General features: G+C 41.8%; 1 protein-coding gene across 1 annotated transcript in view; it reads left to right on the top strand.

Moving 5' to 3' along the window:
* The window catches only part of LOC126158041 (esterase E4-like), a 142,926-nt gene that overhangs the window by 38,309 nt on the left and 81,592 nt on the right, over window positions 1–23,025 (top strand). The window contains exon 6 of the mRNA XM_049916416.1: window positions 14,896–15,047. Within this exon, the coding sequence (XP_049772373.1) occupies window positions 14,896–15,047 (152 nt within the window). The remainder of the gene's footprint in view (window positions 1–14,895; window positions 15,048–23,025) is intronic.

The raw sequence follows: 23,025 nt of genomic DNA, 5'->3' as shown, positions 1-23,025 counted from the left end.
ATTGCCTGAACCGCCCGTTTCTCAGCCAAAAATATGCTTTTAGAATGGGAAGAGTTACCCCAAAATATAATACCATACGACATAAACTAATGAAAATAAACAAAGTAGACTAATTTTCGTGTCGAACGATTACTCACTTCTGATACCGTTCGAACAGTAAAAATGGCAGTGTTATGTTTTTGAACAAGATCCTGAATGTGTGCTTTCCACGACAGTTTACTATCTATCTGAATAACTAGGAATTTGAACTGTTCAGTTTCACTAACCATTTACCTGTTCTGTAAAATTAAAACGTCAGGTTTTTTTGAACTGTGTTAGAAACTGTAAAAACTGAGTATTACTATGATTTAGCGTTAGTTTATTTTCTACAAGCCATGAACTTAGGTCATGTACTACACTATTTGAAACCGAGCCAATGTTGCACACAACATCCTTTACTACCAAGCTAACTAGTGTCATCAGCATACAGAAATATTTTAGAGTTACCCATAATACTAGAGACATAAATAAAGAACAGGTGTGGCCCCAACACTGATCCCTGGGGCACCCCCCACTTCACAGTACCCCACTCAGACCCCACATCACAGCCGTTATCAACATTGTGAATAATGACTTTTTGCTGACTGTTGCTAAAGTAAGAGGTGAACCAATTGTGAGCTACTCCCCACATTCTGTATTGGTCCATATTCTGGAGCAATATTTTGTGTTCAACACACTCAAATGCCTTAAGTAAATCAAAAAATATGCCAAGCGTTCGAAACCTTTTTTTAGCCCATCCAGTGCCTCACGGACAAAAGAGAACATGGTATTTTCAGTTGTTAAACGACTTGTAAAGTCGAACTGTACATTTGATAGCAAATTGTGTGATGTAAGATGATCAATTGCCCTTACATACACAGCCTTTTCAGTAACTTTTGCAACCACTGATGGCGTAGAAATAGGTCTAAAATTATCTACAATACCCCTTTCTCCCTTTTTATAAAGCGGCTTTACTATTGAGTACTTTAATCGCTCAGGAAACTGCGCATTCCTGAAGGAAAAATTACAAATATGGCTAAATACAGGGCTAACATGTGCAGCACAGTACTTTAAAATTCTGCTAGGCACTCCATCATAGCCATGAGAGTCCTTTAGTCTTCAGTGATTTAATTATTGACTCAATCTCGGAAAGGCATTTGCCAAGAAAGCTATATGATTTCCTGTAGAAACTAAATTTTTATTTATTTCATCAGCAATGCTCAGAAAATGATTGTTAAATACTGTACATATAACTGATTTATCACCAACAGAAATATTTTTACTGTGAACTGACTTTATATCGTTGACCTTGTGCTGCTGACCAGACACTCCCTTCAGAACTTACCATTTTAATTTTATCCTGTGAATGGGCTATTCTATTTGCACACCACAGACTCTTTGCCTTCCTAATAACATTTTTATGCACATTAGAATACTGTTTGTAATGGGCTACTGTAGCTTGATTGTGACTACTAACATGTTGATATAATTCCCGCTTTGTTCTACATGATATCCTTATCCCACTAGTCAGCCACGCGGGCTGCCCATTACTGCTAGTACACCGTTTAGAATGTTCTAATGGAAAGCAACTCTCAAAGAGCATGAGAAATGTGTTAAGGAATGCATTGTATTTATCATCTAAGTTATCGGCACTATAAACATCCTGCCACTCGTCTTCCCTGATAATAAACATTTCCGCATGTTCATGGTTATCGGTACATCCCCGACATTGCAAGTGGGTCCCTTTTTCCATTGCCGATCTAAGACATTCTTTCATCTTCTTTGCCGGTTTGAAAATCGTCTTTATGCCGTGTTTGAGCAATATACGGCCGATTCTGTCCGTCACTCTTGGAATGTATGGCAGAAAGGCTGTACCCGACATTTCTCTTTCTGATTTGTCACTTTGCCGAGTGTTTGGCTCTGTTACACTTCTTATATAACTTGTGGAGTACCCGTTGCTCCTCAGAGCACTTTACAGGTGCTGCATTTCGCGCCTGAGGTGCTGCGGCTCACATATTCGTCCTGCCCTCGTTACGAGCGTATTAATCAGGCCTCTTTTCCAGCTCGGGTGGTGGCTTGATAAAATGTGCAGATATCGGTCCATGTGAGTCGGTTTATGAAAAACGCTGTGTACCAGGTTTTAGCCATTTCTTGCGACCAGTGCATCTAGAAATGGTAATTTTTTGTCCTTTTCTACTTCCACAGTAACTATTATGTTGGCATGGAGGCTGTTCAAGTGTCTTAGAAAGTGACCGAGGTGTTCCCCACCAGGACTTCATACAGCGAAAGTATCATCGACGTATCTGTACCACACCTTAGGTTTACAAGTCGCCAAGTCCAGCGCCTGTGCTTCGAAATGTTCCATGAAGATGTTGGACAGGACTGCACTAAGAGGACTAACCATGACGACGCCTTCCAGATGTTCGTATAAATTGTCATTACAAGTGAAATAGCTCGTGGCGAGACATGCATGAAAGAGTTTTGTGATGTCTTGCGGGAAAATGGAACCGATGTGCTCCAGAGAGTCACTGAGTGGCACTTTCGTTAAAAAAAAAAAAAAAAAAAAAAAAAAAAATCAGAGCTGACCAGGATATCGTTTGGTGCAAGTTTTAGTTTCTTCAGCTTCTCATTCAAATGGCCTGAGTCTTTTATGTACGTGTCAGTCTTCGTCACGTGCGGATGGAGCAGAGGCCAAGTGTTTTGCCAGTTTATACGTCGGTGAGCCATGAGGGCTAACAGTCGGTCTTAGTGGAACGTTGCTCTTATGGATCTTAGGTAATCCATATTGCCGAGGTGGTAGGGCTTCTGTGTTGCATCGGTTCCTCTGTATATCTGTTGGCAGAGAAGACGGTTTGATTAACGGATTCGTATTCCGTGCGATACGCTGCGTCTGGTCTGTGTTTAGTTTTTGGTACGCCGTCGGATCTGATAGGACCCGGATCTTTTGTTCTTAATCTTCGGTACCAATATACCCTTCTCGGCATTAAGAGTCTAAATAGCTTGTAGCTCTTCTTTCTTCAAACTGCAAGCTGGTGGTTGTTCAAAAATGGTTCAAATGGCTCTGAGCACTATGGGACTTAACTGCTGAGGTCATCAGTCCCCTAGAACTTAGAACTACTTAAACCTAACTAACCTAAGGACGTCACACACATCCATGCCCGAGGTAGGACTCGAACCTGCCACCGTAGCGGTCGCGCGGTTTCAGACTGTAGCGCCTAGAACCGCTCGGCCACTCCGGCCGGCTCTGGTGGCTGTGCTCGGCGTAGTATCCTGGCTGTTTCATTGCGTATTTCCTCTGCTCTTTCACAAGGAAGGGTTTCGTATGCCTCTTCGGTATTAGCAATGATGTCCTCCATAGGTATAGTTCTCGGTATGATGGCGAAATTCCCTCCTTTTTGAAGAACAGACACTTCTTCTTCTGTCAATTGTCACTCAGTGAGGCTGACCACTGTGCGTGACATGTCGGGAACCGCCTTGTCAGTCTGCTTCCGGCATCTTTCAAACCTTTTCTTGTGTCGCTCAGTGCAGCGCTCGAGTTAATTTTGCATGCTACTGTGAGTGACGCTGTCGATCTTGTCTCAGTCGTCTCGATGCATTCTGCTACTTAGTGGATAGAAAATGTCCAAAAGTTCCTTACCCGTTCTTGCCAAGTCTCTCCGTGTTGTATGAATTCTATCACGAAGAAAAGCTCGTTTTATTCTGTCGTAGATACGATGTGCTTGGGGACTGGTGAATAAGAGCTTACATTTCAAGAACTTCGGTGTAGCACCTTCATCCCGGCACCGCGACAGAAAGGCGAGAGAGGACATCGATCGCGCTTTCTTCTTCCACCGTTGGTCAAGGCGTCGGTACAATTGCAGATCTCCTCCTCGTAGAGGCGTAATACAAAATTGTTAAGTCTTTCATGCCCACTTGTTGACAAACTACCTATTGGCTTCTGTCTCGGGTTCTTCGGCCAACGTTCACCTGATGACTTTAGAAGAATAGCTTCAACAAGAAAGAAGAAATCCTTAAGGTAAACAAATTCTGACTTCCCGTGCCGCAGCGAACAACCGTCGCAGGTAGCAAGAGGAGAACCGCACCAGAAGCCCTTGGACGTTGGCACGCCAGGTAAATATAGTCTGCGGCTGTAACCTCGGCTCCCGTTCACCACCAGAAATGGAGGGTAAACCTTTGACAATGCCAGCCACTCGTGCTGGCGAAATGTTAGTTACAGAGTCTAAAAAACTCTCTATTGCTGTTGGATTAACTTTCCTACATAGTTTGTAATTATATGTGACATTTGTTTGAGTACAAAGCCTTTCTGTGTTAAAATTTGTGCATCATGGTCTGAAAGGCCATCCACCCTTTTACTAACAGACTCCCCAGTTAGTAATGAAGAATGAATAAAAATATTGTCTATGGCTGTGCTATTGTTCCCCTGCACCCTTGTTGGAGAAAACGAAGTCTGCTTCAGGTCATATGAATTTAGGAGATCAACCAACATCCTTTTTCTCGCACCATCATATACAAAATTTATATTGAAGTCACCACAACCAACTAATTTCTGGTACTTTCTACAAAGTGAATCAAGGATCCTCTCTAGCTTGAGCAAAAATGCTCCGAAGTCAGAGTTAGGGGACCTATAAACAACAACAATTAGAAGTTTAGCTTTACTAAATTCAACTGTCCCTGCGCAGCATTCAAATATCTATTCAGTGCAGTACCATGATACGTCTATGGACTCAAATGGAATACTATTTTTTTACGTATTTAGCCACTCCCCCACCCCACAAGGAACACCTTGAAAAACAACCAGCTAATATGTATCCTGCTAAAGGAAGACTCTGAATTGTCAAATTATTTAAGGGATGCTCCGATATACCAATAATTTCAGAGTCATCATCTATAAGCAGTTCACTAACTTTATCTCTAATACCTCTTACGTTTTGATGAAACATGCTAATTCCTTTCCTACTTGGAAACATGAAGTCCTCTGAAGGTGAGCCCTTAGTTAGAGAGACTTTCTTTAAGCAGGTATACCTATCAGATGACTTCAATCTAAAAAAGGTGCAGCTCTAACACCAACTACTACAGGAATTTTTCCATGAATGGTCCCACCACCACCCACTACACTGTCACCTATAAGCTTTGCCAGCCTCCCCTTCCCATTCATTCACGAGACCGTCAGTTCACGAGACCTAGAAAACTGCATTCTTGTCTTTTTCTGGATGGAACAGGAATAGTTCTGATTGCTTCCAACTTTTCAGGATCCGGCTGAAAGTCCTCAGAAGAAATAATATGACCCAAAAACTTCACCTTTATCCTACCGAATTCAGATTTTTCCAAGTTAACTGTTATTGCAGATTCAGCAAAAATACGTAACAAACTGTTGAGGACACGATTATGATGTTTCCAAGAGACTTTTGCTATTAAAATATCGTCCACGTACGAGGGATTGTGTTGTTTTAAAAAGTCAGGTAATATAGAATTTAGCTCACAAATGAGTACCGCCGAAGAAATGTTCAAGTTTCCGAAATTGATAACAAACACCGAAACAAAGAAAAACCATATATTTTCTATATTCTAGATGAAGTTCAATTTGCCATATGCTAAATCTAAGTTCAACAGAAGACAACACTTTTACGCCATTGAAATTTTGAAGTTCTTCAAAATTTTGCCGTATTAATTTGTCTGGAATCTGTGACAAGCCTGATCGTTCCGTTTTTCTTCTCAATAACATGTAATGGTTTATTGTATGAGCTTACCGCGTGGTTCAATGATGCCCTCGTCAAGCATAGATTGTACTTCCAGTCTACACAGCCCCTATAACGTGCTGGAATTACATATGGCTTGACGCAAAATTTTGTACGCTCACGAGCACGAAATTTGTACTGAAATCCTTTAAGTGTTCCTGTTTAGTGAGTAAAAACGGTGGAATGTGATTGTAAGACGTCAAGAAGGTCCTGCCTATCATTGTCATTACAGTTCACAATTGTTTGAATTTTTTCTGAATTAAAACGTTAGTATCTAATACGTCATCAATATCATCCCTGTCAGTACTTGCAGAGTGATCATTAGTGTCAAATTCCGTCGAAATTTCCAAACTGTGATCTGACAAAAGGTGAAGCTGATTGATTTCCACGTCATGGTTTGAAAGCCAATCTTCAAATTTCGAGGCTATTGACTTACCTTCCAACTCTAAACATATTTCAGCGTCGTGAAAGTTTAAAAATGCTTTATACTCAATCAAAAAATCTACACCTAATATTATCTCTGTCGACAATAATGGACCAATAAGAAAATTCATAATAGATCTGTGGCTTTGACAAAAGAATTCTAAGTTTGTTTATTGGCTTACATCTACACTTTACCCAAAAATTACACCTTGTAATTTAATTTTAGTAAAGGAAATGTGGGCCAATCGTTCGATTTGTGACATTTACTAAAAGCTGTTTCACTAATTACCGAACGTGGATTGCCAGAGTCAGGTACTGCTGTAAATTTTGTCATTTGTTGTGATGTGAATTGAAGGATATGCAGTATTGTTCTGTTTCACGTCATGTTCCTGGAGTAAAATGTCCCTAATGTCTTCCATTTTCACATAATTGATAGTCATGGTAACCACGTCGTCAGCCTCACAAGTACGTCGCTGATGACCTCGATGTTGAGCGCCCATAAGCCCCCCCACAAGTACGTTTTGTAAGTGCCTGAGGTGCGAGTCATTGTCTATTATCTCTCTGTTGTCGCGTGACGTTACTGTGATTTGTAGGTCGACTTTCTACAATTTCAACTTGTCGAGAGGGCCCTGCCCTATTTGAATCACGCCAATTCCGATTAAATTCAGGTCTGTTGTCAAGACTATAGCGTCTGTCGCCTTGTCGGTAATTTCTGCAGTTTCTTTCTTGTCGATTAATTTGTGGAGAATTTCTGCCGGAATCATAATTACGAGGTGGACTGTTGCGTCTGAAGTCATTTTGTCTCCCTTAATAATTATTCTACCTTCCATATTGTCTATTTCTACGGTTGTCTCTGTCATACTCATTACCAGGGAAATGTGATCTGTCTCTGTAATTGTTGTTATTTTGCCAATGGTTGTCGTAAGGGTGGGGTCTATTTTGATCACGATTTGTGTTATAACGGTAGACTTGTCGTGTACGGTTATTGTTTCTGTCGTCACGAAATTGTGATGAATATGACCTGTAATTGTTGTTGTTTTCCTGTTTTCGAATCATGCGATTGTCCGTGTCGATTTCCAGTTCTTGCAAAAGTCCCTGAAAAGCTTCGATATCATCTTTATAACGTCTAGCCAAAATGATATGTCTTACTTGTTCACGCAATTTAACTAAGGAAATGAGAATAAGTTCCAAGGGTCTGTACGGGTTTGGCAAATACTGATTCTTGTGGAACGTATCTTCAAAATATTTTACTGGTCTAGAAAATTCAGACTGTTCGAAATGCTTCATCATTATAATGCTGATTTTACTCAATCTTCTGTAGCCTGACATCAATATACATCAAGGAAGGCATGATAAAAATCTCCTTCATTGTGACAGTCGCGAGTAACCGATCGCATTCTTACAGCTAGTACATTTTCTAAATAGCCACACATAAATTCTAATCTATGCTCTAATGACCAATTAGGAGGAAAATAATGAGAAAATTTACGAAGCCAAGGTTGTGGATGTACGTCATTACTAGAATTCATGACTGTTTTAAATTTACGCATTGTGATGAAGAGCCCATAGTCGAAGTCATCGTGTTGGCGAGTCGCAAATTGGTCACTGTTACGTCGTGTCGACCGTTCCATCTCAAGGCTCGCTGCTCCCTGCCGACTCCGTTCAAGATCTCCTAAATACCATGTTTTATTACAGGTCACTTACCGTGTGACTTTTCCGTATTTCTAAATCCCTCTTCCCGTGTCTCCTCTGAAATACGTAATTCTTATATCACCTGTGCCATCTGATCTTGTACTACCCCCATTTCTTTTTTGTGTTGCGTATTAATTTGTTTCTGACTCTGTTTAAATTTCCTAATTTTCTCGTACTTCTCTTTGTCAGTAAATGCTACCGGTCTTGTATCATTCAAATCATCATTTACCTTCGTAGATAAATTTGTTAACTGATACGAAAGTTGCGCTATTTTTTTCGATAGTGTGCTGATTTCCTCCGTGTGTTTTTCTGAGCCAAGTTTTAGAGCGTCCGATCGTTTCGTAATTGTATCTACTGTGTCCTTTTAGTTTTCCTGATTTTTCACAATTTGCTCAACCGTATCGGTAGACGCTACAGAGTCAAATTTGGCTTGCAAGGTGTCGTGATTTTTATGTACAATGATCTGCAGTTCTCTTATTGCTGCTTCGTGGTTCTGTAATGTGTCTTCACGCAGCAAAAAATAGGCTGAAAATACTCACATACTTGTGTTTTTACGTCTTCAGAAATGTTTTGATATTTTAATTCGATTTTGTGTATCTCAGCTGTTAAATTTTCATATGTTTATTCAAGTGTTTGTTTAATTTCGTCGATTGGGTGTAACTTTTGAAGTTATTTGTTTCCGATTTTGTTCCATTGTGTCTAACTTTTGAAGTTGTTGCTGTTTTGTTTCTGATTTTGTTCCCTTATGTCTAACTATTGAAGCTTTTGGTCTGTTTGGTCAAATGTTTTAATTAATTGCAATAACAGTGCATTATTGACTGAAACATGTTCCTTTGTGTTTTTCGTCAGTGCGTTTGCACTGGCGATATTCGTATTTTGAAAAGTAGAGTTTCTGTCTTGATTTAATTGAAAAAAGTGTATTGATGCAAAACATGAATCTACGGCATTTGCAAGATATTGTTCTGTTGACTGATTGTTTCGATTTCTACCCCGTTATTTACTGTCTGGTCCATGTCCCTATGCACTATTACCAAATTATTGTCTTGAACATTTGACAATTCGTTACTAGGTTGTGCTAACAAGCTACGCTCGTCGTTACTGTCATTTCTCAATTTGCTTTGGAGCCTAGTCTTACGCTTTTAACTCGTCATGATTATCACATTACTTTACACAATAACACACATAAGCAACTTCAGTAGCTAAATTAAGAACAAACTCCAAAATAGCACTGAAAATAATAAATATCTAATTATTTGCAAACGCGACTGCGAGATACTGCATACCACAACTACTTTTCTCATGACAATACAGTAAAAAAAATAAGATACTACAACTACAAAGGAAATTCCATACATACAATTACGCGCCAGCAGTAAACAATAACTAATTTCTAATCATGCACTAATTATTCGAAATACAAGGAAATTAGAAGTAAAGTGACGTATTCTCGGCTAAGAGTCGACAGGTGAAACTAACTCTTTAAATATTTTTTTATTAAACACTGACCAACATAATTTTCCCTGACAAAGACAACTCAAACTTAACCTATTCATTTATTACCCTCAATATACAAGCCCAACTCAATCTGGCTGCTATACATTGACAACATGACTTCCATAATTAACACAAAAGAATAGCCCTGACTTGCAAGAAATTACAACAATAATACAAATCCAAAAAATATTAAATAGAAGAAATATGAAACTACCTCCAACTCTGTTAATTGCCTAAACTCATTTCAATCACGAATCCGATAGTGGAAACCCCAGACTTTTTCATAAGTCACTTACCTCACAGAAAATCTTTGTAATAGGAACTACAGCAATTACAGCAAGTAGCAACAGCCAGCTAAATAAAAAGATTGTAACTACTACAGACTATAACTACTAGGAGGCGTATGATTAGCAAAAGAAATATTTTGTTTAAGAGCAAATAATGTATTTAGAAAATTTTACCTCATTCATATGACGTCCAGTTCCAGAAATTATATAGTTGTCCATAATCCCACTACCCAAACATTATCAACCATGCATCCATTATCATATCTTTCCAAGCATGTTTTCTAATAAGAAATTTCATATAAGAAATTTCATCTCACTTTACATTGCGTGTCCTACCAACACAGTCTACTAAGGAAAGAATGTCCGTACACTTTTCTATCGACTCGCTAACTGCTAGTCCGTCCAACCAACAGAATCTCTTGCCGAGGACGCAGAGCGCTGTCAGCGATATTAACACAGTCTATAGCGCTGCCAACATACAAACAGGCTACTTACAGGGTGACAGGATACACATTTCAGAATATCTCAGCAGTCAGCGTCAAATACTCAGTGAAGAGGACGAAGATGTGGAGAACAAACGGAAAAAATTCAAAGGCATCGTTCAATACGCCCTAGATAAGTAAGTTCCGAGTAAGGTTTTAAGGGATGGTAAAGATCAACCGAGGTTTAATAGCTGTGTCAGAAAAGAGCTACGCAAGCAAAGAGCACTTCATCTCAGATTCAAGTGAAGTAAAAACCTAACTGACAAACAAAAGCTGAACGAAGCGAAAATGAGCGTTAGGAAAGCAATGAGAGGAACGTTCAATGATTTTGAAAGTAATACATTGTCAACCGAACTGAGTAAAAACCCTAACAGATTTTTGTCGTATGTAAAATCAGTAAGTGGGTCAAAATTATCTATTCGTCAGCGACCACACCGGCACCGAAACGGGAGATGACAGAGAGAAGGCCGAAATACTGAATTCGCTCTTCCGAAATCATTTCACCAAGGAAGATCGTAACACTGTCCCTCCTTTCAATCGCCGTAAGAACAACGAAATGGCAGATATTGAGAGAACCGATCGCGGAACTGAAAAGCAGCTACAATCGCTTAGTAGTGGAAAGGCTTCAGGACCAGATGAGATACCTATAAGATTCTATAAAGATTATGGGAAGGAACTTGCTCCCCTTCTAGCAGTAATTTATCGCTTGAACACCGAAAGGTACCTAACGAATGGAAAAAGAGCTGGTCATTCCCGTTTTTAAGAAAGGCCATAAGACAGATCCACACAATTATAGACCTATATCGTTGACGTCAGGTGAGAGAGCGTTACGGAGATGCCAAATAAACTACACTGGCGGACGTTACAAGAGAGGCGTTGTGCATCACAGAGAGAGTTACTATTGAAATTTAGGGACAGCACTTTTCAGGAGGAGTCAGACAAGATATTACTTCCCCCCACACATCTCGCGTATTGACCTCAAGGAAAAAATTCGAGAAATTAGAGCCAATACAGAGGCTTACCGACAATCATTCTTCCCACGCTCTATTCATGAGTGGAACAGGGTTGGAGGGATCAGATAGTGGTACCGAAAGTACCCTCCACCACACACTATTAAGTGACTTGCGGAGTATGATGTAGATGTAGATATAGCTTTTTATTTCCTTTAGAACTGTGTTGCTTATATCGTGTCAATGGATAAGACTTTCACAAAACAAAAAGACGACCCATCAATTACATGTATTTGTCTGCCCTCTTACAAAATTTTAACCGATTTGCAGTAGTCTGAAACACAGACATAGTGCGCTAAAAATCTCACAAAAGAAGGATTTTTTCACGTAAAATAAAAATGAAATCAATTTTTTTGAAAGCGTGTTGTCAGTTTTATTCTAAGAACGCATTTTTTAATTTGATTCACTCTGAACCGTTTCCGCGCATTCAGTTCACGCAACAATGAATTTTACATGCTAGGTCTAGCTCCACTTTAAACCATAGTATCTCGACAACGGATAAACATTATTGAATAAAACAATTTTTTGACTTTTATTCGTTTATCTGCCCTCGTGCTACAGTTTGAACCGAGTCGTACACGTTTAGAGCACAGCAGTGGCGCGCTACAGAAACGTCCCAAAGAAACAGTTTCTTTTATAGTAAGATCCAAATGAATTTTTCAAACGATTTTCAAATTTCAAATGAAATTTTCAAACGATTAAAACTTATCTTCGACCAAGGTCCAATACACCGGTGAACCAAATTTAAACCATCAGTCTCGCTTCAGTTCGGAGTTATTTAAGAGTGAGTTTTTTCTACACCTACATATATACTTCGCTAGCCACGAAGTTGTGTGTGGCGGAGGGCACTATTAGTTCTACAGTATTTATTCAACAAATCGTTAATAAAATACAAAACAGGGATCTAAATCTACAAACGTTTGAGACACTATTTGCCACATAACAGATTAGTGTAAAACAAAAAGGGTCGACGGCAGTTTGTTGCATAGATGTTTCTGTAGTCCACAGTGAAAACCAAACCGCGAAAATATAAAAATTCGTTGGATGATGTAATGAAAATTCCTAAAAACAGGTGACCCGTCATATCTTTATGTCTTTTGCTTCGTGACAATAATCCCCGTAATGGACTCTTGTCGCTGCGAACCAGTCGCATCCCGACGTGATCACATTTAGGTACACTGGACAATTCACTGGGTCACCTGTTTCCTGCCAGTGCTTCCTGTTGGAGTTAGCCAGTTCTTAGCATTTTTTTTTTCATTTCCCCCGCAGGTGATTTCTCTCAGAGCTCCGAGAATGTACTATGACCAGCCTGAAATTACAGACAAATAGTTAGCCACCTTAACTGAGACGCTGTAGACGGTCAAGAATCAGTGCAAGGCGGACATGTGGACCTCCACTGCTAGCGTAAGTCATGGCAGTGAAGTGATGTGTGTGTCAATCTACTGAGTGACTTCACCACAGTGTGATGGGTGGACGTGAAGACGTGACACAATGGCAGTAAGGAACTACAGTGCTTGGAGAAAACCGTAATCACACCCAGGATTATTAACGTATCAACATGGCTTGCCGAACGCGTCTTCGAGGATTGATCTACCACTCGCAGAAAGATCCTAACCGACAGCGACTGGAGTCGAGTGTGCCGTCCTGTCAACGACAGTCGGCGTCGAACCAGACAGGAAGTGCTGCTGTCCGTGGATTCGCATCCAACGCAGCAATTTTAAGACCAAACATTACGAAAGGAACCGTGTGCAAACATTTAGAGTCTGGTCATTGGTCACACAGCACGTAAAGCCGCACGTCTTCAGTAGCCAAAACAACACAGAAACCGGACACTACGTGACTGGATGCGCGTAGTGAGGTCAAATGAGTCGTGATTTTGTCTGTTTTCAAATGATGCAAGGCGTCAACTGACGTACCATGATTTGTGCTGCAAATTCAGAACCATGAATGTGGACCAGCATGTTTGGTTCAGTGTTGTCAGTGTTCCTTTCTTCTACATCTTTATGAGTATGATGTGAGCACTCTCACCTTCCAGATTACAGCTGTGTTTACTGGACTGTATGAATTCATTCCCCGCTAAATCACTGTATCGTAATCCCAAAGAAAATGTCTGAGACTAGTTGGAACATAGGATGAAACATAGAAATCAACATCCCTGTAGCTATGTAGCTGTACGGGATATAATGCTAATATCAATAAGTGGCTTCAGCTGGGTATGGTATACCTGGAGAAAGTTATGGGCTGTCTACCTCGGCGAAGTGAGGTCATTATCAGCGCTAGAGTTAGTGATAAACGATATCAGCGTAATGACTCGTGGAGGTGACCAATGTTTTGTCTGGTTGTCCTTAGGTTTGCTTCCATGGGTTGTAGACAATATATATATAAATGACCTAGTAGATAGTGTCGGAAGTTCCATGCGGTTTTTCGCGGACGATGCTGTAGTGTACAGAGAAGTTGCAGCATTTGAAAATTGTAGCGAAATGCAGGAAGATCTGCAGCGGATAGGCACTTGGTGCAGGGAGTGGCAACTGACCCTTAACATAGACAAATGTAATGTATTGCGAATACATAGAAAGAAGGATCCTTTATTGTATGATTATATGATAGCGGAAAAAACACTGGTAGCAGTTACTTCTGTAAAATATCAGGGAGTATGCGTGCGGAACGATTTGAAGTGGAATGATCATATAAACTTAATTGTTGGTAAGGCGGGTACCCGGTTGAGATTCATTGGGAGAGTCCTTAGAAAATGCAGTCCATCAACAAAGGAGATGGCTTACAAAACGCTCGTTCGACCTATACTTGAGTATTGCTCATCAGTGTGGGGTCCGTAACAGATCGGGTTGACGGAGGAGATAGAGAAGATGCAAAGAAGAGTGACGCGTTTCGTCACAGGGTTATCTGGTACGCGTGATAGCATTACGGAGATGTTTAGCAAACTCAAGTGGCAGACTGCAAGAGAGGCGCTCTGCATCGCGGTGTAGCTTGCTGTCCAGGTTTCGAGAGGGTGCGTTTCTGGATGAGGTATCGAATATATTGCTTCCCCCTACTTATACCTCCCGAGGAGATCACGAATGTAAAATTAGAGAGATTGGAGCGCGCACGGAGGCTTTCCGGCAGTCGTTCTTCCCGCGAACCATACGCGACTGGAACAGGAAAGGGAGGTAATGACAGTGGCACGTAAAGTGCCCTCCGCCACACACCGTTGGGTGGCTTGGGGAGTATAAATGCAGATGTAGCTGTAGATGTAGAAGTAGATGTAGATAATGTAAAATGATTGTATGTGCTTGATGTTGTCCAAATTGTAGGTGATCTGGATCAATACGAAAACAGAAGTAAAAAATTTTCAAACAGTCACGTCCGCTTTTGTAAAGCATTTATTTAGATTACCGGTTTCGGCAAACTATGTTGCTACCTTCGGATCTCATGCATTACACTTCAAGAACATGTAAGGCGTAGTATATCTGTATGTCATAAGTAAAACTACCATTATATAAAATATCAGGCGTAGAGCATACAGTATACATGCTCATGTTCGTATAACAACTGAATGAAGAATCATCTGCCTGCAGACGCCTGACATGTGACAGATGCCCACTCTGACTACTCACATTTTCCATCTTTAACTGTTGCAGCTCGACTACCTCACGCAATTGGTGAGCTGTCCTTACATTCATCACAGACAGTACCTCTTCTCTCCGTTAACCTTTCCTTTGAGGGTGGCAGCTGGCTAGTGTTTATTGTGTGGGGGCAGGCTTGTTCGACCGCGCTCTGTGCATGAGCGGTTCGGCGCTGTGCTCGTGGGCGACGCCGCCCCACCCCGAACAGCGTGCGCTGCGTCTGCTGAGGGCGGCGGGGCTGCCCGCACACCTCAACCCTGGAGCCGGCAGCGACGCCGCCGCTGTGGCCGCCTTCCTCGCGGGCCCCGGCGCCGCCCCAGACGTTCTGTTGCCGCGTTACCACGATGCACTGGACCCACAGGTGTGGCGCCTCTCTCCCTCTGCTGCTTTATTAAAGACTGTATCCGAGCTATTTGTATTGGCTTTTCGAGGCTGTCTCACAGACATCGGGCACTGCTTTACCCATATGTATCTGTGAAAGAAAGCTAAACAGCTGTTCGAAAACATTTAGGGATTCACGATATTTCAAGTTGACACCTGCCAGTCATCTTAAGCTGAGCCATCGAAGACTGACGAAGACATTTTTTTTCTTTACTGTAATTTCTTTCCACTGCCCCATATGGAAACTTGTACATAAAAAGGGTGGACAAAGGGGGCTATAAAAACACAGTAATGGGGTTAATGGAAGTTAAAATAGACACTAACATAGGGACACTCATTGTACGACAGTTAAAAAAGTCGACTTATAGTTAAAATAACACAGTTGCAAATCTGTGGGACATTTAAAATACACTGGAGTGACACACACAAGTTAAAAGTCAATCACAGTATAAAAACACACAGAGCGAGAGACACTTAAAAAAACCACTGTACATCTACACCTACATCCATACTCCACAAGCCACCTGACGGTGTGTGGCGGAGGATACCTTGAGTACCTCTATCGGTTCTCCCTTCTATTCCAGTCTCGTATTGTTCGTGGAAAGAAGGATTGTCGGTATGCTTCTGTGTGGGCCCTAATCGCTCTCATTTTATCCTCATGGTCTCTTCGCGAGATATACGTAGGAGGGAGCAATATACTGCTTGACTCTTCGGTGAAGCTATGTTCACAAAACTTCAACAAAAGCCCGAACCGAGCTACTGAGCGTCTCTCCTGCAGAGTCTTCCACTGGAGTTTATCTATCATCTCCGTAACGCTTTCGCGATTACTAAATGATCCTGTAACGAAGCGCGCTGCTCTCCGTTGGATCTTCTCTGTCTCTTCTATCAGCCCTATCTGCTGAACAGTATTCAAGCAGCGGGCGAACAAGCGTACTGTAACCTACTTCCTTTGTTTTCGGATTGCATTTCCTTAGGATTCTTCCAATGAATCTCAGTCTGGCATCTGCTTTACCGACGCTCAACATTATATGATCATTCCATTTTAAATCACTCCTAATGCGTACTCCCAGATAATTTATGGTATTAACTGCTTCCAGCTGCTGACCTGCTATATTGTAGCTAAATGATACGGGATCTTTCTTTCTATGTATTCGCAGCACATTACACTTGTCTACATGGAGATTCAATTGCCATTCCGTGAACCATGCGTCAATTCGCTGCAGATCCTCCTGCATTTCAGTACAATTTTCCATTGCTACAACCTCTCGTTATACCACAGCATCATCCGCAATAAGCCTCAGTGAACTTCCGATGTCATCCACAGTGTCATTTATGTATATTGTGAATAGTAACGGTCCTATGACACTCCCCTGCGACACACCTCAAATCACTCTTACTTCGGAAGACTTCTCTCCACTGAGAATGACATGCTGCGTTCTGTTATCTAGGAACTCTTCAATCCAATCACACAATTGGTCTGATAGTCCATATGCTCTTACTTTGTTCATTCAACGACTGTGCGGAACTGTATCGAACGCCTTGCGAAAGTCAAGAAACACGGCATCTACCTGCGAACCCGTGTCTATGGCCCTCTGAGTCTCGTGGACGAATAGCGCGAGCTGGGTTTCACACGATCGTCTTTTTCGAAACCCATGCTGGTTCCTACAGAATAGATTCCTAGTCTCCAGAAAAGTCATTATACTCGAAAATAATACGTGTTCCAAAATTCTACAACTGATCGACGTTAGAGATATAGGTCTATAGTTCTGCACATCTGTTCGAGGATGACCTGTTCCTTTTTCCAATACTTTGGAACGCTACGCTCTTCTTGAGACCTACAGTCCACCGCTGCAAGAAGGGGGGCAAGTTCCTTCGCGTACTCTGTGTACGATCGAACTGGTATCCCATCAGGTCCAGCGGCCTTTCCTCTTTTGTGCGATTTTAATTGTTTCTCTATCCCTCTGTCGTCTATTTCGATATCTACCATTTTGTCTTCTGTGCGACAGTCTAGAGAAGGAACTACAGGGCAGTCTTCCTCTGTGAAACAGCTTTGGGAAAAGACATTTAGTATTTCGGTCTTTAGTCTATCATCCTCTGTTTCAGTACCATTTTGGTCACAGAGTGTCTGGACATTTTGTTTTGAACCACCTATCGCTTTGACATAAGACCAAAATTTCTTAGGATTTTCTGCCAAGTCAGTACATAGAACTTTACTTTCTAATTCATTGAACGCCTCTCGCATAGCCCTCCTCACACTACTACTGTAAGCGACGAAGCACTCACGAAGAATAAAAAACCACTGGTAGGGACGTGCCGAGGGATGGAGGACCTGAGAGGTGGGAAAAAGAGGGGAGAGGAAGGTGCAGTGGAGAAGGGAAGTTTGAAGGGGGTGGGAGGAAAAGAAGAAAAGGGGGGTCGGGGGTGCACCAAGAAGCAGGAGAGAGGTGGGGCGGGAGGTGGAAAGCAAGTCAGGAGGGAGCACACAGACACGGAGGGCGTGTATGGGAAACGGAGGGGGGCGTAGGAGGAAGGAAAACCGCTCAGTGGAATGGAAGAGGAAGGGAGGGGGAGCCCTGAGGAGTAGAAGGGGGCAGATGGAGCTAGAGTTGGTAGGAAGGGAGGAGTTCAGGGTGAAGCTCGTCATCTGGGAGGGATAGGTGCTGGAAGTTGCTATGGGAAAAGAGGTGGAGATGGAGAGATGGCAGGACACAACGGTAAAGGCGCGGCAACGGGCTGGAGGCAGAGAGGAGTGAAGAAACCAGGGGGTGGGGGACATCGAGTCGGCGGACGATGTACAGGGTGCAGATGTGTTCGAGGAGACGAAGACATTCTGCAGTCGTCTTATATAGCTCGCTGATAGTACTACTGCACATGTGTCAGAGTCTTGATAACAGAAGGACCACACCAACTGGCGGCACCGCCCTCGCAGGTGGACCTGCAACGATCAGCTGTCTTCGGCGTTGCCGCTCGCCTCAGTTGTCAGAGTATTCTGGAGTCTTCATCTGGGGCAAATCTCGGAGATGACGGGATTCCACGCATTATCGAGCTGGTAGCTGCAGTCACAGTCCATTAGATTTTCCGCGTTTTTTTTTTTTGTACTATATTGAATGTCCATTGGAGGTACAATGTTCCGCAATTGCAGACTTGCTGGGTTGCAGAAGGCGAGTGCAACGTTTATGTTTTGTGCAACGTTTATGTTTTGTGCAACGTTCTTCCACTGTGCGAGTTATTTGTCCTATATAGCGCAAACCACACTGGCAAATTATTTTTATATTCTTGCCTTCCACAACAACAAATAATCCTTCACTGGCCCCAGCAGGTCCGTAATCCTTAGATGGTGGGTGGAAAATCTTTTTCGTCTGAAAATTATTTAGGATTCTTGCCATTTTTAAGGAAATATTTCCAGTGACGTTCTCATCTTTATCTATTTTCCGGTTCTTGGTTAAGCTGAGAATGCCCTGTTAATTTGCCGGGTCGAGTATCCATTGTCTCTCAACACTGTTCTTAAATGTGCAAGCTCCTTAGGTAAACTATCTGCATCTGAAATGTTATGGACCCTGTGTACCAGTGTTTTAAGCACACTGTTGGTTTGGTATGGGTGATGGCAACTTGAGGAGAGCAAGTACAAATCAGTGTGAGTGGACTTGCGGGAAACAGGATGTCCCACAGAGCCCTCACTATTCTGTCTAACCAAAATATCCAGAAATGGGAGACAACCATCTTTATCTAATTCCATAGGAAATCGAATGTTCTCATGAATGGAGTTAAGGTGCTGTACAAACTCCTTTAACTTATCTTCTCCGTGGAACCACTTGACGAAAGTATCATCCACTACCTCCAAAAAAACAGTTGGTTAAGAAACCACTGATTCAAGTGCACTTCCCTCAAAATCCTCCATAAAGAAGTTAGCCACTAGGGGAGACAAGGGGCTGCCCATGACGACGCCGTTAGTCTTTTCAAAATATTCTTGGTTAAAAATAAAGTAGTTGACCTAGAAAATCCGAACTACTTAGGTGGAGAGCCCCCATGCTGTTGATAAAATCGACAGAGTTCCGTGTATGATGGTGACATTTGCCAACCAATGGTCTCAGTAAGAAAACCGGATGTTTGGCTAAATCATATGTGGGTGCATCGATATTACTCACTATAGGCTGTAAAGAAAGACCTTCATTGTGCACCTTAGGAAGGACATACAGTCTTGGCCGTACACTGCCATGTGGTCTTGATCGCTTCCTTCGTCTCGAATAACAAATTCTCTACATCACAATAACATGACTCACTTTCTCCATTATCTTCCGTGCAGTGGCCGTCTTAAAATGTGACACTCTGGAAAATTTTCGTATTATGCAATGGTCCCGACATCTCATTAAAAAACTTTTAGACCTTAAAAGTTTTGCTCAGTTACCACGTAGCTTGTCGAAACAGCTCACCTGAAGATGACCCGCAGGTGTCCAGTTGCAATGTCGTGGAACGAAGTTTACGACGACCGGCTGTAATCTCGAAATCTCTGGGCGTGGTAGTGGTCCGGGGAGGGGGGGGGGGAATTAATTGATCAATTTAATGAATTTGCATATTAATTTGATATCAAAATTGCACCTGTGCCCCCATATCCCTACTATTAACTTGCTGTCAAGACACATAACACGTGATAGAAATGTATTTTAATAATAGACCAACAATAGCAATCAAATTTGAAAATGTTTTAATACAATAGCAGTAATACTTATTTGATTATGTAATTGGTAAGTTCATCGCCTTAGTACATCTAGCAACAAACTGAAATTATGAGAAAATATCAGTAAAGCATTCGACTAAGAATTTGAGGTACGTTTGTCATGCAACAATTTTTACTACCTCAAATCTTATGCGATATAAAATATAAGTGTGCACTCACCATTAGTAGTATTTCATGCAGAATATGGCAATGCGAAAGAAAAAAACGACTTACCAGGAAAAAAATATTCGAATGGGGCAGAAATCGGCGATGTGATTTACACTCACAGACAAACAAATTATTCCAGTTTCAGAAGAATTAGATGATTTATTCAAGAGAGAGAGCTTTACAACTTGTCAAAAGCAGTAACGCGATGGTCTACCTCTCGCCCTTGTGCAAGCTGTTATTCAGGTTGTCGGCTTGGCACTGATTCATAGATTTGTTGGATGTCCTTCTGAGGCATATCGTGCCAAATTCTGTCCAATCTGCACGTTATATCGCCAAAATACCGAGCTGGTTGGAGGGCCCTGGCCACAATATTTACTTTCTCAAATGGGGAGAGATCCGGCAACCCTGCGGAGCCAACTCCAAAGATCGTGTTCGTAGGCAAGCAACCGATGACATGATGTATCCGTTTCTTGGCAACGACTGCATCGTTCTGTCTCACTAAGGCCAACGAGAAAAAGTTGAACGTAGGTGGGGATATGAACGTGTAATGTCTCTTGCAGCGGTCTCTCCGCGATATTTTCAGAAATTTTATAAATTATATATCTCAGTACATATCTCGAAATATCTCTTCTTATCTTACCGATTATCATTGCAAAATAGTTTCAAGCCCAATTATTCCTTGGAGCGTCCATTTACTCCATGGAATAGCTTCTCTGCTATCTATGTTTTCTCTTATGAAAAGAATGAAGGAATGCTTGCCGATTAGTCGTGAAAGAAGGAGGATGTATATGTATGTATTGTTGAGCTAGTCGCCATCTTGATGAGATTCTGTGTGAGAAGGAATTTAATACATGAACTAAACTAAAGTAAGTGTGTTCGCGTATTATTTAACTGATTATTATTGGCAGTGTCTGCTGGCTACGCTGTGTTGCACGGGATCAGTGGGGAACGTCTGATTTACACTGGACGAACCTGCCGTTTTGTATGCTCAAGATATCCAGTTACTTCAAATAAATAGGCTAACACGGTCTTACCAGCAGATCTCCGGTCTTCCCCATGTGATCACCGAAAGTTAATAATTATTACAAATGTTTTCAGGAGATCGACTGACAATTTTCGTCGCACCGAGACTTCGAAATGGCTTCACTGCCTTATGGAATTTAAGTTATGCTCAATTTAATCAGGATAGAACAGTATTGAACTGTGTGAATGTGATAAGCCTGCTTTGTGAATGAAAATTCCCTTAACATATGCATGTTTTTACTATCCTGATCAGTGAAGCTAAATCAGGCCGGTGTGAGAGAGTTTTTTAAATTTTAGATCCCACAAAAAAAATTAAAAAACGATTTTTTATCGTGAGGACGCCACTCCCTTCAGAAGAACAGGTAGGACTAAACAACCTTCCGATCTGTCCCAAGCGACAGGGGCTCTGCTGAGGAAGCACCATTTGGAAGCGTCCAGCGGGATAATAGCATTTTTACAGATAGATGTGACTGGGAAAGAATATCAACCCCCCCCCCCCCCAATAACTGACATCAATAAGAAATTTCTTAATATACTTTTATTATTTATTCTACCAGCATCTATAGGAGGCGCTAAGCTCGTAGGTAAGAGACGGTCAAAAAGGCTAGCCATCTGTAAGTGACTGGGGGACGCGAAGACACTTTAAAACAGTTCGTTGGAGAAATAAAGCAGAAACCTTGATCTGACCATCAGGGAGATCCAAACTTCGCATCAGCTGGGGTCTCACCATAACCTCACAGCGCACCCAAAAAATAGAATTTCGCCAAATAATCTCGCCGGATAATCATTTTAATTTACGGGATATCGCTGCAGGAAGGGGAAAAATTTGGGCAACAAAATATGCTTTCTCTCAGCACGTAAGTTTCCAAGGTCCGAACCTTAAGAAGTAACGAAAGGAAGAAACGCTCGTGTTCAAGGATTGCTCCTTCAATCCTGTCCGTAATGGACGTCCAGTTTAACGCAGTTATCTTCATCGGACAACAGTTAATAATAACACCCAACGATCGATGTAGGGTGACTGCCACAGACCATGAAACCTCAGCTACGAGAAATCCCCGTAAATTGAGTAATCGACACTTCCTGTCATTAATCTGTGCTCCCGTAAGACGACAATATGCATCCAAAAGCTCCTTGAGCACTGGTATGTCGTCATGAGTGCGAAGAAATAACATATCGTCATCGTCATACGCGCGAACGCTGAACCTCTCTCCCAACAACAACCAGCCAGCCAATCGAGTAGCTATGGACTGCAGTAAGTGATCCACAAATAGCACTGATAACTACTTATATACAGGAGGCCCCAGCAGGATACCCCGACACACTTTTATGGGAGAGAGCAGGTGGGGGGGGGGGGGGTAAGACGACGATTCACGTGAATAGACTTCCGCAAACCAGTCATTAGAGAGTTGAAGATCTGTCGTGCAGGATTATTTAGACCAGCAGCCGTTAATAGAAGCGACAGAAAATCATGACTGACTTGGTCAAACGCATTATTAAAATCAACAAAAGTAGAGATACCGACACAGGAACAGTCTAAGCAGTCGAGATGATATTACGACATTCAGCAACAGGAGTCACAAGAGTACGACCCAGAAGACAACTCTGATAATGTCAGCAAGTAAAACCGACAAACAGCTGTTTTGCACCCGCGCTAATATTTTTTAATCAAAATCGAGTAGCTTTATCGATGGAGCTGATTCACGGACAGATGTCCTGTCTTTTTGAGAATTAAAACAGTTTTTCCTACCTTAAAAAGGTAGGACGTGTACCCCTTGCACCAGTTCATTCACCATAGATGTCATCGTATCTCGTATCAAAGGCCAAAACGAAACATAAAATTCTTTCGGTAGCCCATCCAAACCTGGCATTTGCGGGAAGGAGAGCGAAGTACCTCAGATACCTCATCACGGTGAAAAGCTGCCAAAAGCTCCTCATGGAGAGTTGGCGTAACAGCGCTATCGATGAAGGAAGTAAAATC

This window comes from Schistocerca cancellata, chromosome 2 (genome assembly GCF_023864275.1).
Source record: "Schistocerca cancellata isolate TAMUIC-IGC-003103 chromosome 2, iqSchCanc2.1, whole genome shotgun sequence".
Classification (NCBI taxonomy): Eukaryota; Metazoa; Arthropoda; class Insecta; order Orthoptera; family Acrididae; genus Schistocerca; species Schistocerca cancellata.
The sequence above is the reverse complement of the archived record's forward strand: the minus strand, read 5'-3'. Positions and strand labels throughout refer to the sequence as shown.